Source organism: Miniopterus natalensis, chromosome 6 (assembly GCF_054644295.1).
Source record: "Miniopterus natalensis isolate mMinNat1 chromosome 6, mMinNat1.hap1, whole genome shotgun sequence".
NCBI classification, from domain to species: domain Eukaryota; kingdom Metazoa; phylum Chordata; class Mammalia; order Chiroptera; family Miniopteridae; genus Miniopterus; species Miniopterus natalensis.
In genome coordinates this window covers 45707369-45720697 of record NC_142086.1, presented here as the reverse complement: position 1 = coordinate 45720697, position 13329 = coordinate 45707369, and the positions used below count along the sequence as shown (strand labels likewise).

General features: G+C 41.7%; 1 protein-coding gene across 6 annotated transcripts in view; it reads right to left on the bottom strand.

Moving 5' to 3' along the window:
- KALRN (kalirin RhoGEF kinase) overlaps positions 1-13329 on the bottom strand; it is a 573972-nt gene that overhangs the window by 215861 nt on the left and 344782 nt on the right. For 4 of the 6 annotated variants that reach the window (XM_087818187.1, XM_087818188.1, XM_087818189.1 and 1 more), the window contains exons 15-17: positions 12757-12923; positions 6010-6129; positions 29-247 (exon numbers count right to left, since the gene is read on the bottom strand). In XM_087818187.1, the coding sequence (XP_087674313.1) occupies positions 29-247; positions 6010-6129; positions 12757-12923 (506 nt within the window). The remainder of the gene's footprint in view (positions 1-28; positions 248-6009; positions 6130-12756; positions 12924-13329) is intronic. The other 2 variants (XM_087818190.1, XM_087818191.1) reach the window with 1 other exon arrangement.

Sequence of the window (13329 nt, the reverse complement as noted above, 5' to 3'; positions counted from 1 at the left end):
TCACACATCCCACAGCTCTTTCCCTCACCTGTTCAGAAGTTTTGTAAAAGGCCACAGAGGCATTGACCAGCTTCAGCCGGTCTTCCATCTTCAGCATGAGCTGCTGCCAGTGGAGGGCCACCTTCTCAGCACATTCCCTGATGGCGTCTGCATCGTAGTGGCCGGCCTGGAGCAGTGCCTCAGCTTTCTGCTGGACCTGCAGGGCGCTCTGGTGCGTCTTCTGCAAGGAAGTGGCATGAAAGAGGGACTGGGCACAAGGGGAGGAGAGAAAGGTCCATGGGAACAACCCAGGCGTGGTATGGGAGGGGGTGGAGTGAGGCGTGAGTGGAAAGATGCAGAGAAGTTAAAGAGCTTTAAATGACTGATTCAAACATTTTGTCATGATGACTAATACATCATTGTTTTCAAAGCATATTTTTAAAAAAGAATATCATACATTTTCATTAACTAATCGCTCAGGTCCCTAACTCCTGTCCCCACTCCTTTCTCTTCTACTTGCTTCATTCTGGGTCATAAAGACATTTCAGTGTCTGTGGCAGAGAAACAACAGTTATGTATAAATCTGCTCTCTGATTAGCTCATACATTAGTTAAATTTCCTTTTCAAATCTAATCATAAAATTGTTCATCATAATGCATTTTCAAAGGAGGTTACGGCTGCAGTCCTATTTTACAGATCAAATAAATACGGCACATCAAATGACCTTCATGTAACAAAAATCTGAGCCAACAATGCAATCATTTTAAACATTAACATCAGTTGAAAAGGACGCCAGTAGAAGGGATCAATTTGGCAAGTGAATAAAGCAGAAGAGTAGCATCTCACACCATCCCTTAGCAACCTCGCCAAAGGAACAGAGCACTACAATAGACAGTTCAGCTCAACACAGCACCCCTACGTTCCTGCACTATGTGTGCTTGCCTTTAGGATAATTATATAGTAGAAGGTTTATGTTCTTATTCAGGCTCAATACGGTTTGCATTCTCTGAGTTTACATTAACTGTAGGTACAGGAGGTAGGGAGAACAGGCTGGAAAACTGGGTGGCAGGGAGAGCGCCAACTGGGATTAAAATTTATTAAAATGAAAGACTGATGTGGATGAACCATACAACTTCAAAGACCTAATATTATCTCAGCCTCAAGTGCTGAGGTCATTTCAACCCAATGGCACAGTACAAATTTGGCCTTTGCACTTTTAGGAAAGTATAGCTTAGCTGGCAGTGAAAATGAGAAACTAGGAGCCCTGTAACTGACTCCGGAGTTATTTCTGCCCTTTGTCTTGGGCGGCAGTGCTGGACAGTTCCCAAGAGCACATCCATTCTGCACTCTGTGTGTGAGGACAACCTCCCTCCTTTTCCCCTCCACCTTCCCCTTCCTTCTCCCTCATCCTGCATGGCACTCCACACAGTCCTATTAACTTTTCCCAGTCTATCAACCACCTCCTGGCTCCCTTCTCTGGCTCTGGAATCTGTACCCAATGGGAACTATGTTAGCACTTCTCCTCTAGCAGCCTAGACTCCTTCATTCCCTTGCTTTGCCACTGAGTCAGTCTCCGATCCTAGTGACCACATCAGCATTTGGGTTCCTAATTGCTGAAAGCAGCTGGAAAAAGTAAACTAATAGGCAGAAACGATCCACTATAAATCCCTGGTTTCTTTCTGTTTTACTTATTGGCAGTGGTTTCTTTTCTTGTCTCCTAAATGCAGAGGTATGCCAAGGCCCATTCTTGTGTTTTTTTCTTCTGCAGAGCTCTCCTGTTTCCTTGACTTCCATTCTCCTCTTTGTGAATGACTCCCAGCTTAGACCTCTCTCCCCAACATCTGGCCCTTTAACTTTAACTGTCTTTGGATGTGAGGGGAAGCTGCCTATCATTCCTCTCACCCAGGTCAGCAGCACCGATTCAGATGCTCTGTCTGTTTGCCCATGTTAGTCACTCACAGAGACTCATTCTCAGCAAATAAGTGAAAGGTTTTCCTAGAGAAGGGAGGAACCCTCATTAATGAATGCAGATGTTTTTACCCCCATCAGAGCATCCACCTTCCTCCCAGACATGTCAAGTTCTAAATCTAAAACTAAACTTCTCCCTCTAAAACAGCCTTCCCACACATTGTCTCCTCTGCGGATGGTGCCCTCCTCACTGCCATCTAACGTGACAACCTCATCACCACTCTGGTCTGCTGTTCCTCACCATGAATCCCAGTCCAGCCCTCACCACTTCACAGCTAGACTGCTGTGCTGGTCATCCAGTTGGTCGCCTCACCTTCCATGTCTAATCCATTCAGCCTATCCCTTAAGCTGCTGACAGATTTTCTGTAATAGGACGTGCTTGGATTAAGTGACTTCTAACATCCTTTCCAGGTCTAAAACTCTAATTTTATGCTATAAACATCTTTCCCTTCTTCCAATTAAAAAGCCTTCAGTAGTTCCCTCATTGCTATGAAATGAAGCCCAAAATTTAGAGGATGTCATTATAAGCCTCATAATGTGGTCCTAACTGCTTCCATACCACACTCTGAAAACACACCATGCACTTTTTTGTTTTTTGCTACCGTCACTCTTCCTGCCTTTAATGAACACCCATAGCTTCTCCCCATCTATGTTCCAGTTGCCTTTTGAGACTCTTCCAACCTCCTTCAAAGAGGCCTTTTCAGACAGCCTGAGCCTCACTAAACCCTACCTTCTTAACTGTATCACTCATCTAATATTTGGCTGATTCTCCTTACTTGGACTGAAACTTTCTGGAAAGGACTATTTAAAACCTCACTTGAATAGCTGTCATTTAACCAGGTGTACCCTGTGCCAGGCCCTGTGCTTATGTATGCTTTTTTCTAGTTCTCATAATACTACTACAAGGTAAATATTACTATCCCCAACTTCACAGATTAAGAAACTAAGGCTCAGGCTGGTTAGGTGACTTGCTCAAAAACGTATAACCAAGGAAGTGATAAAACCAAGAACAAGATTCAGGTCTGGTCTATTCCCAAGCCCAAGGCCTTTCCACTATATGATTCATATCGCTTTGTCCCCAGCAATCAGGATGGCACCCACAACGTCTCCTTTAGAGGAAAGGTTCACCCATTGAACACTGAGTGATTATGATAATTATCTGGCCTCTCCTCAGCATAGGAAACCAGCATATAATTGTCATCACAAACCCGTTATTATGCCTTTTTCTCTGACAGTGGAGGAGTAGCTTTAATTGTCCTGTAATTTATCCTATGTAATAAATCCTCTTTATTCTAAAACTCACTATCATCTAATAGTCCTGGGAAGCCCTTCCTCCTTTAATTTCCAAAATGATAAACTCTTATGCACAAGACATTAGACATAACCTTTGCACTAGGTCTGAGTCGTTATTTGCATTTATTTCTGCTCTTTAATCCTATTGAGTGCTATATCCTAAATCACGGATTACCAAAGAGGTTAATATTTAGTAGCAGAGCGGGAAGGAAAACTGAACCAAATCAACTGAATTTATTATCCAGTTATAACTACTGGATAACTATAACTTAACTATTCCTGCCATAATGCTTAAGCTGAAAATGCATAAGAGGATTTCAAATAAAAATGGAATTTAAATTCAAGCTTGTTTCTATGGTGTTCACGGTCCTCAAGGACACATCAGCCACAACACCTTGGATGCTAATAAATAATAACCCAGGTTTGCTGATAAAGCTGTGCTCTGGGTGCTAATACTCTATGTTCTCAACAGCTCTGGGGAGTTTTTCTGAAACCAAAGCTACTTCAAGTAAAAATCTGACCTCCTTTTGTGAGACCAGAACCTTCAAACTGATGAGGCCACCCAAGCTAGAGTGAGCAAATCCTGGTTTGCCCCTGAGAATTTTAGTGTAGGCCTATTTTCTGGCTTAGTTATTAATATTTCCCTCCTTCACTCTTAAAAGTGTCTCTATTTTAGCGATAAATTACATGATCACCCTACTTATAGCTATTTTATTTTCTCTTCTGGAATCCAGGTTTCCTTCTTAGGGCTCAAGAAGTCAAATTAAGTTCCCTATCAGCAATCACCGTAAAGGCCTCCGGTAACACCATCAGAATGGGTTAAGCCAAACTGGACTAGTGAGATCTGCTTTCAAATTGCGTAAATCATCCCTGGCATATTCCTCCCAGTGCAGAGCCTGGTGTAAACTGACACATGTAGAGAGAAGCACAAGGCCACCTGAAGAAGGAGCATACGCTGAAATTCTGGTTCTGTTATCATTATTCTAGCTGTGCTGCAGACCCTGCCCGCCCTGGCATTCTCAAGATCTTCCAGAAATCCTATCTGCACTGCCATGTCCTCCTGAAACCGTAGACATAAACTCTACAAGGGCCTCTATCATCAATTCCAAGAATATCTGATCAAGTTGCACCCAGGCAGTTAAGAGACATCTATGCTTAGTGAGCCTTTATTCTTTCAGGATGCAGCAGCATCTGCCGTAGATTAATACGCTGCATATGCAAGTCATGTGACAGTTATTGCAACAGTGTTGCGAATGAACTTACCCGCTATTTTCCACTAGCTCATCAAGATGCTCAAGTGTGTCATGACACTTGGTTTTACTTTCCCAACATCTGATTAAGGGACTGAAACTTTAATTACCTGCCAGGCACATAAACCTTCACATGCAAGATAAACAAGGAGGCAGTACAGCCAAGAACCGTTTACTCTCTGCCTAGCATCCTCACAGCTTCATGGCATCCCTCTAGTCTGACTGACAAACCTTCGTTCTCTGCACTGCTCCTCTCCCTGGGTCTTGTCCACTGTGTGCCAGATTCCTGATTATAACCTGAGTCCTGACTTTTTCTTTACAGTGAATAGATCCCAACAGAGACAGCTAATGATAATAAAACTTCTCTTCTCTGGTTAGTTCTTCTTTAGAAAGTTATTTGCCCATACTGTAGGGGTAGTACCCAGCACATTTAAAAATTTTAAATTCCACACAGAATCCTAGTACTAGCAGCAGTTCCTAAGAAGATGTCAGAAATCTTATAGAAACATGTCATTCACGTTCTTGCTATTTTTACACATATAAGATGGCTTTTAGAAAATTAAATGGTTGAAATCAACCAATACTAGTTTAAAAATGAGTAACAATCAATTGGGTTACTGTATTAAACATATACTTATTGGCATGACCAGTTAAAATTGTATCATTATTGTGGAATGTTCTCATTAACAATAATTTTTTAGTAGAAGATAACACCTTTGCATTTCTTACACACTCAGAAGTGGGTCGAAATTTGTACTGAACCACAAGTAATGAGTGTCTCTGAAGTTCCCACTATGTCTTTTCCCACTGGTAATGAACTTATTTTATTTTTAATATCGTTCCCACGTCCCATTTCCTACCCACCCCCATTACCACTGTAAAGCAATCAGCTCAAGTCTCTTTGGGAAGGATAATGTTCCAGTAGAAAAGATCATTAAAAGTATTATTTAAAGCAAGATAAAGTTTATATTAGGTTATCATAAGTGGAATTTTCTTTTAAAACAGCCTTTAGGACAGCATCATTGAACAACTACTCTCAGCGGAGCAAACCATCCAGTGCCGTCTGCTCCCATGAACACTGTTCTTGTTAAAAGGCAGCATCTGACAATGGAATCAATCTTACATGTAAACTAAACGTTTAAAAACAAAATCCTAATGTACTAATCATTTTTGTACTTGTTTATCCTCAAATCTGCGTGATCTTCTTTACATTTCTCACATGGTGCATAATCCATAATGAATCAGAAACTCAATGTATCAGGGGCCATTGAGTACCAATGAGGTACTCGAAGGTACCAATAAGAGCTTGTCTTCTAATACCAAGCCTCCTTGGGGGTATGAACCCTGCATTTGCTTCTCCATCAGTTCCTGGGTAGCAGGGAGGCTACCTGGACCACTTCACTAGGAACAGTAAGGGCTTCATTACATAAAGGAACACCCACATCGTGAGGAGTCATCCTGCTTGAACCACAGAGCAGAAAGGGGGAGGGAGGACAGCGCAGCCAGATTTGGGTGTTACCTCGATGGCCAGTTGGAACTGCTCGTGCTCCCGCTGCAGCTGCTCTGCTTCTGACAAGGAGCTAGCGTTGACCAGGCTGGCGCTGAGCATTGACTCCCCATTGCGGATCCATCCCAGGACCTAGGGAGTTGAGACAGGAAAACAATTGAATGGGCTTTGCAGATTCCCCAGAGCTGTTGCTTTGCCAAATGGGTCCTTCACAGTCAGAGAGCTCACTATCTTCTACCCACAGTTGGAGAGAGGGTAGGACAGGTCCGGGTAATTAAAAAGGTCACCTTCCTAATCTTACCTGGCACCCTGTGCCATAGATACTTATTTTAAGGACCAACCTCATTCCCAGCTTCATATATTCTTTCCTACCCTTATCATCGCTCTGTCCCAATTTTCCCACCCACTTAATTTAAACATTACTTAATCTGATTGCATGTATGCATGTTTCTGAAGTTCCTACTAGAACACAGGATGGTATTCTTTTCTTTTTCAAAGGCCATTTTAAATATCAATAATGTTTTGAAATCTACCATACCTAATCACTCCCATTGGAAACAAGCTCTCTGTCATCCAGCACAACCATGCCATTTTGTCTGTACCACCTTTGCGGCACTTACCACAGACTGCCTTTGGTCAGTTATTTCAACCTGCTTCATTTCTCCCCTTAGAATGTAAACTTCCAGAAGAGGAGAGTATTATACTAGTCACATTTTCCTCCCGTACAGTGCCTAGCACAGTACCCTGCATGTGATGGGCATGCAGTAATGTTTTTGAAAGCATGAGTGAATGTTAATAGTGAACACCCGAGTCACACCTAGGCAGTAGGTCCAACCTCCTATGCCTTGCAAAATAGCCAAGAGTAGACAGGTTTGAGCCTTGGTAGGTAAGCAACCAAAAGGAAGGAGGAAGGAGAAAGAAAACAAGCAAAATAGCGTGAATAATCCATATACTGAATCATTAGAAATGGGGAGAGTAACTTATAATTGATTTAGAGGCTATGACGAGGCTGAGTAAAATTTCTAGGTGACCTTAATTAGTGCTCAGCTAGGGAATATTAGGATAGAAGGAGAAACAGCTGACACAGTCTAGACAGTCCTAGGTGAAACAGACATGTGGCAATTTTCCAGCTAATAGTGTTAGCACAAATAATCATATTGGAAGAATCAGGCCTTGAAAATCTACCTTTGTCTGGTCACCAGAAAATTGCCAAATATTTTCTTTATTAGGAAATCTGAGTTTTATTTGAGAAAAAAAAAAACAACTTTTGAAATTTCAAGATCAGTAAATACCATGCATCTGTCACTTCAACATAAACAGAAGTCACCACAATCTGTTTCAGGAATGTTTTTCTCTCCTCTCAACTTCATGTTAAACAATTAGAAAATACTAACCCTGGTCTCCTATGCCATAACCCTCATAGGCACTTTGCAAATTACTTCTTTGGGCAGAAAATGACTGGTGCCATATTGTACATGGATAACACCGGGGCAGAAATCCCACTGAGGCTGGCCTATCTGGATTGAGATGTTAATTCATGGCCAGTCTGGCAGATTGCGGATGAGGTGTCAATCTGTACAGCAATTAGCTGCAGGAAATAACTGCTCAGGGTGTATATGTGAAATCTCCAATGCCACCCGTGTACTGAGGCTGGCTGGCTAGAGGTGCTAATGGTTTCCCAAAGCTGCCTGTAAGTCTGGGTACACGCATACATGTATTGCATGCCCCAAATGCTTCATCTCTTTGCAAAGTGGAGCTCGCAATGTATATTTCTGAACTATGTAAGTCCTTCTGCCATGATTTATTGCATTTTGCTTGGTTCGAGATTCATTTGAGGGTGTCAGAGAAACATTTTCTCCACGTACATCACAAATCAATGCTTGAGGGGTAGTTTGCCTCTCTCTGGGCCTCCTGAGTCTTGCTGGAACATTTTCCTCCCTAGTTTCAGCCAACTGAAACATCAGTTATAGCAGTGGTTGTGGGATCCCCATTTACCAGCTTTTCCATTTAGAAACATTATGGGCTTCAGTCTCTCCCTCTTTCATTAAATCATGTCATATCCTTATATCGTTGTTCGTTTTTATTTCCCAAATGCTGTTTATAAAGGCACTGCAGAAGTGTAAAGTGGGAGACTTGATTTTAGGAAGATACAAAAATGCACGGCAGTTTGCATCCATGCCTTGTGTTCAGGGGGGGACTGATCCCTATGACTGAGTCAGTCCTAGACACAGAATTAGGGTAGTGTGGAAAGAGCACAGAATCTGAAGTAAGAACACCTGGCTCTGTTACTACTCTTCTGAGCCTCAGTTTTCTCATCTATAAAGTTAGGAGAGCAGAACCTTCACTTTCTGTAGCAGGGTTGATACAACTATAATGTGTATAGCTGGGTGGTAGTGGTGGTGGTGACTTTTAGTTTTGAGCAAAGCTAGGTAGTGCTATGATTCTTTGTTTGTACCTTTCACACTGAGAAGAAAGCCTAGGGATATTCATTTTTGCCCCAGTAATTGTAGCACTTATTGGCATAGTCTGGGCCTCCTGATGTTATGCAGGTACCGTCGTTGATTTGTTATCATGCGTCTCTGTACTGTAATGACAACTCTTGTTGTTATAATTTTCTATTACTATAGTCCTTTGTCTTCCTGGTTCATAAAGTTGGTTATTTATTCTTCTGTGAGTATCCAAATGAGTGCAAGATAGTGGAAGAAATATTGTAATAAAAATGAGAAAATGTTGGTCCTACTAATCTCGAGCTATGTGTATCTGGAAACATTTCATCTAAGGCTCAGTTTTCTTTTCTGTAAAATGGTAACACTCTGCTTGCCTACGTCAAAGGGAAAGGTGAAATGAAATAATTAATGTAAATGTAATAATTACATTTAATTATTAATAATTAATAATTAATGTATTTTGAAAACCATAAAACATAATCCATCAAATGAACATTTTATGTTGATCAATCATTGAGGCAACAGTTTACCTATAGGTTAGATGATCTTTGAAGGTCACTTTGAGCCCTAACATTCCATACTTCTTTCAGAATTCAGAGTCTGTCCCTATAACCATAGGATACGAGAGAAACTTAGCTGTGTAGAAATGAAGGACCAAAAGAGTATGGCTGCTTGGGGACTTAGGAGCCTGGCCATGAATTCAGCTCAGTCAGAGCTGAGAGGGGAATGGAAATGGGGATCGATTGCTTCCTCAGGCCAAGGAAGCTCAACTAACCCGGGTTAGGGGAAGACTGGATTTAGTTAACTTGATATGGATGTCCATAAATGATGATGCTGTCTAAGCTGGGCAGGCAGACCCTGTCACCACATAGGCTGAGGAAGCTACTGGTATATGGCTGTGTTCTCTAGGTCATACCGACAATAAATCTGTGACGTTGCACTCAAAGCCATTGACTCTGAGGTCTGCTACTGCAGATGCCATCACAGGGCAAGTTCATTTCTGAAACTCCAGCCACAGGAAAACCATCAGCCCCTCAGACGGTAACTGGGAGCCTCTCATGTGTTCAATGTTCCTTAGATTTAAAAAGTCACAATTTTTGAGACTGTACAGGTTCATCCATTGTGGTTTTATAGACTGTGACCATGTGTCTTCTTCATTATCTCTACTGTGAAACAAATGGATAGTACTTGTCCCTTTGGCTGCCTCTCTTTTGGATCTACTCCAACTCCTTTCTAAGTTTTACGTACAGTGAACCCAACTGAACACAGTATTCTTGACAGAAGCATAAGAACAAGGTAATATTTTCTCCTTTGTTTTGAATGCCCATCTTGATTCTATGAAAATTTTGGCCAGTATTTGGTCCACAGGGCTAATTTAAGTTAATGTTTTCAGTAGACAAATATGTGTGATTTCTTTTCCCATAGCTTAGAGCCCCCAAATCTTATAAATCCATTTTGGCCTATTTTTGGCTAAATGCACTGCTCTGCGGGAATACATACGGAAATTCACTTCATTTTAGGCCCATTAAATAGGTTTTTAAAATCTCCCTGAATTATCTAATAAATGTGAGGTCATCCTTACCAGAGTACAATTTTCCTGGAAAGCAATCAGAGCATTCTGTGGGGTCTGGAGAATAATCTGAAAGAATTAATCTGGGTGGTCTAGGGCGCTGGACCATGGGCTGTAATCAGGAGAGTGGTTTCCCTTCAAGACTCAACATTTTTCTGGAGGTATCTGGGCCATTTATCTCAGATACAAAGTCCTACGTAACCCCTCAGGGGGAAAAACCAGTTGCATTAATCAATTTCCTTTGTCCTGAATACTTGAAAATAATTTTCAGTCTAATGTCTGTGGCATTGTCACTCCTCAAAGCTTCAGTTTCATATAACTGTGATGTAACAACACTTAAGATTATGAGGGCTAAATCTCAACCTTTCATTCACAAGAGTTCTAACGATAGAGTGGTATAGTAACATATTGCTGTCCTCTCCTTTTCTATCCTCATTGATGGCATTTAAATTAAATGTCCCTTTTCTTTTATTCTTCTTTTTTTTGAAAGTATATTCAAAAGAGAACCTCTCAAGCTAGTGGCTAAATGTAGCCCCACTGATCAATACTGACATCTAAATTAACTCCCTCTTTCCAAGTGTCAACAGCTTCCGAATCAATATTTCCTGCTCCACCAACTTCCATCAAACACAAATGCCATCTCTGAAATAGGATCAGATGACTCTCTAAAGAAAGTCTTACATTGACAAGGAAAACAAGTCTGTCTAATGAGGCATGGTGGCTGAACCGAGCAACAGTCCCTTGTCACCTCCAAGGGCTGCTGTCCTTTGCAAAGGCCTTCTGGGTTTTCCTAAAGTCTGACATGAACCATCCAGTCCTATTTGGAACTACAGTTCCACTGTGTGTCATTCTGAGCATGGTGGGGAAAAGGGATTTTTCTCACCCCAGTAAAAGAATTCTTCTTTTGTTCTCCAACTCATAAAATACTGAATGTAAATGTATACAGATATTAGTCAAGCCTGAATTACTCATAGGTGGATGTTTTCCTTTCCCATTTGACAAACTACGTTATCATCATCCCGGCTACCCATTCATTTCTGAGCCTCAAGCCAGACCAGATAGAGGATGAACATTCATTTCTATTTTCAGTTAAAAAAACCATAATTAGGTATTGGTTCTACTATTAATGCTGGAGGAAAAATAAATAAATAAAATTAAAAACCAGGAACAAAAGCAAAAGTATAGATTCCTTTCAAAATCAAATAGGGATAATTTTCGTGTAATCTGTTTTGTTCAGATGATTGTCCCTGCCACCATCCACCGACAGGATTAACTGAGCATACAGAGTGGAGGAGGACTCCCATGACCTGCTGGAGTCCGAGGACTGATCGGGCAGGTGCCACCCTCACTGCCAGGTGTAAACCATGCCTACCTGTCTATCTGGATGTAATGCTGCCGAGGCCAAGAAAATCCCAGACTGCATTCTGCTGGAGGGCGTCTTTCCCTCTCTCCTGAAACCCCAGGGCGGGAAGGGGGCCTTGCAGAGGCAGACTGGTAGGACCTTGGATTTAGTAGGCCTGGGCTCAGGTTTCAGCTTGAGTTAGTCAAGAGGCCCTGGGAGCACTAATCCTATGGTGCCTCAGTTTCCTCATTTGTAAGGTAAACATACACCACTTTTCCCCATGGCTCATTCTCTTAAAATGAGATCACAAATGAGAAAATACTGCTCAGATAAAGAGAAAGTACTATCATCACTGCCAAGAGTTTCAGATTTGTATCTTCCTCACTGCTCTGGGACTGCCAGGATTCCCACCATGTCTGCATGAATATTTTTCTCCAGAGATCCAGACTTGAACCCAGTGCAACAAAATGGAAAATGACTTGGATGGCGGCACTGTGATCTGGTCTCTCCTGGGGCTCAGTGATGAGTCTTCAACACGGAGTGTTTGGGCTCTAGCTGAGCGCTGATTGGAAGAGAAGGGAAGCAGAGAAGATATTTTTGCCCATTATAATAAATAACAATGTAATAACTAAGATGTAGGCATTAGCAAGGATTATCCTGACTATAAGACACCAAGCAATAATTAAATCAAATACGTTTTTGCTCCTTGGGGTAAAGTAATAGATTTAAATCTAAATGCTCTGGCAGTCAGTGTACATGCGAAAAAAATATGTAGTATTTTTTAAATGTGCCACTGGTCATTGTGTGTCCCTAGAGATTCCTAGAGACCTGGGTATTTCCTTAGAAAAATGGCTAGTGTAATATCTCAGATAGATAAGAACTGTTTTGCCTTTTTAAAATTGACTTTAATGTGGTAAGAAAATTTTATCAGAACCACACACACTGGAAAGAATGTTGGCTACTGCTACCATGTAGTGACTATCAGCTATGTGTCAGGTACTGTACCAGGCACGCAGGTGCCTCAAATTAATCAACCTAGCTCTAAAGGCTCCATATGTTTATTGATAAAGGATTTGTATTTCCCACGAACTATAAGCCAGGATTGGGGATGGAAAGGGAGAGAAAAGCCTTCAGTGACTGAGGACAACTTGGGAATGCTCTCCTTAGACTGTTATGAAACAGAAATTATGCATTTCTTGTTTGGGCCGTTGTAGCACTAGACCTGCTTGTTAGATCCAACAGATGGCAGCCTAGCTTTCAGAAACTAATACAACCATTTCTTAACTTATCTATTTTCTAAGGTCTGGTTGTACCCATGGATCTGTACGCCTTACCCCATACCAGGAGCAGGCCCAGCCTAGGTGGGAAGCCCGGGTTGAAGGTGGAAGAGCCAGGCTCACCTGTTTGACCTCGGCCTGGAGGTGCCGCAGTTGGAGGCACTGCTCAAGCCGCTTATGAGTCTGCTCCGCATTGAGCTCCAGTTCATGCTGCTTCTCATGGAGAAACTCCAGTAGCTCTTGCACCTGGGCTGCCAGATCAATGTCTTTTTCACAGATTAACTCAATTCCTGATTTAAAAAAATAAGCAAAATTAAAAACCAGGTAGTACTGTAAAGACTGCATTTCATTCAATATGCATATGAAAGCTGGAGTTTAGAAACAGTCGTTATCAGTACCCTACCAAGCTCTACATATCCTTCTGTGAAACTGGACAGACAGACTGCCATAACCAGTTTTGTTTGGGATGCTCCAACGTGCCATCTCTTTTGGATTAACTGAGCCTTTGCCTGGGACTAACTTCAACAGATGATCAGCTCCGTATTATCAACTGGAGTTAGAGAGAGGTGGTTTTTCTGGAATCCATCCACAGATAAGACAGCACCAGGCTGAGGGGGATTTACCAACACCCAGAATATTCACAAGCCAGCCTCTGGATCATATTGGGAAATACAAAACAAAGCCAAAAAGACCGTC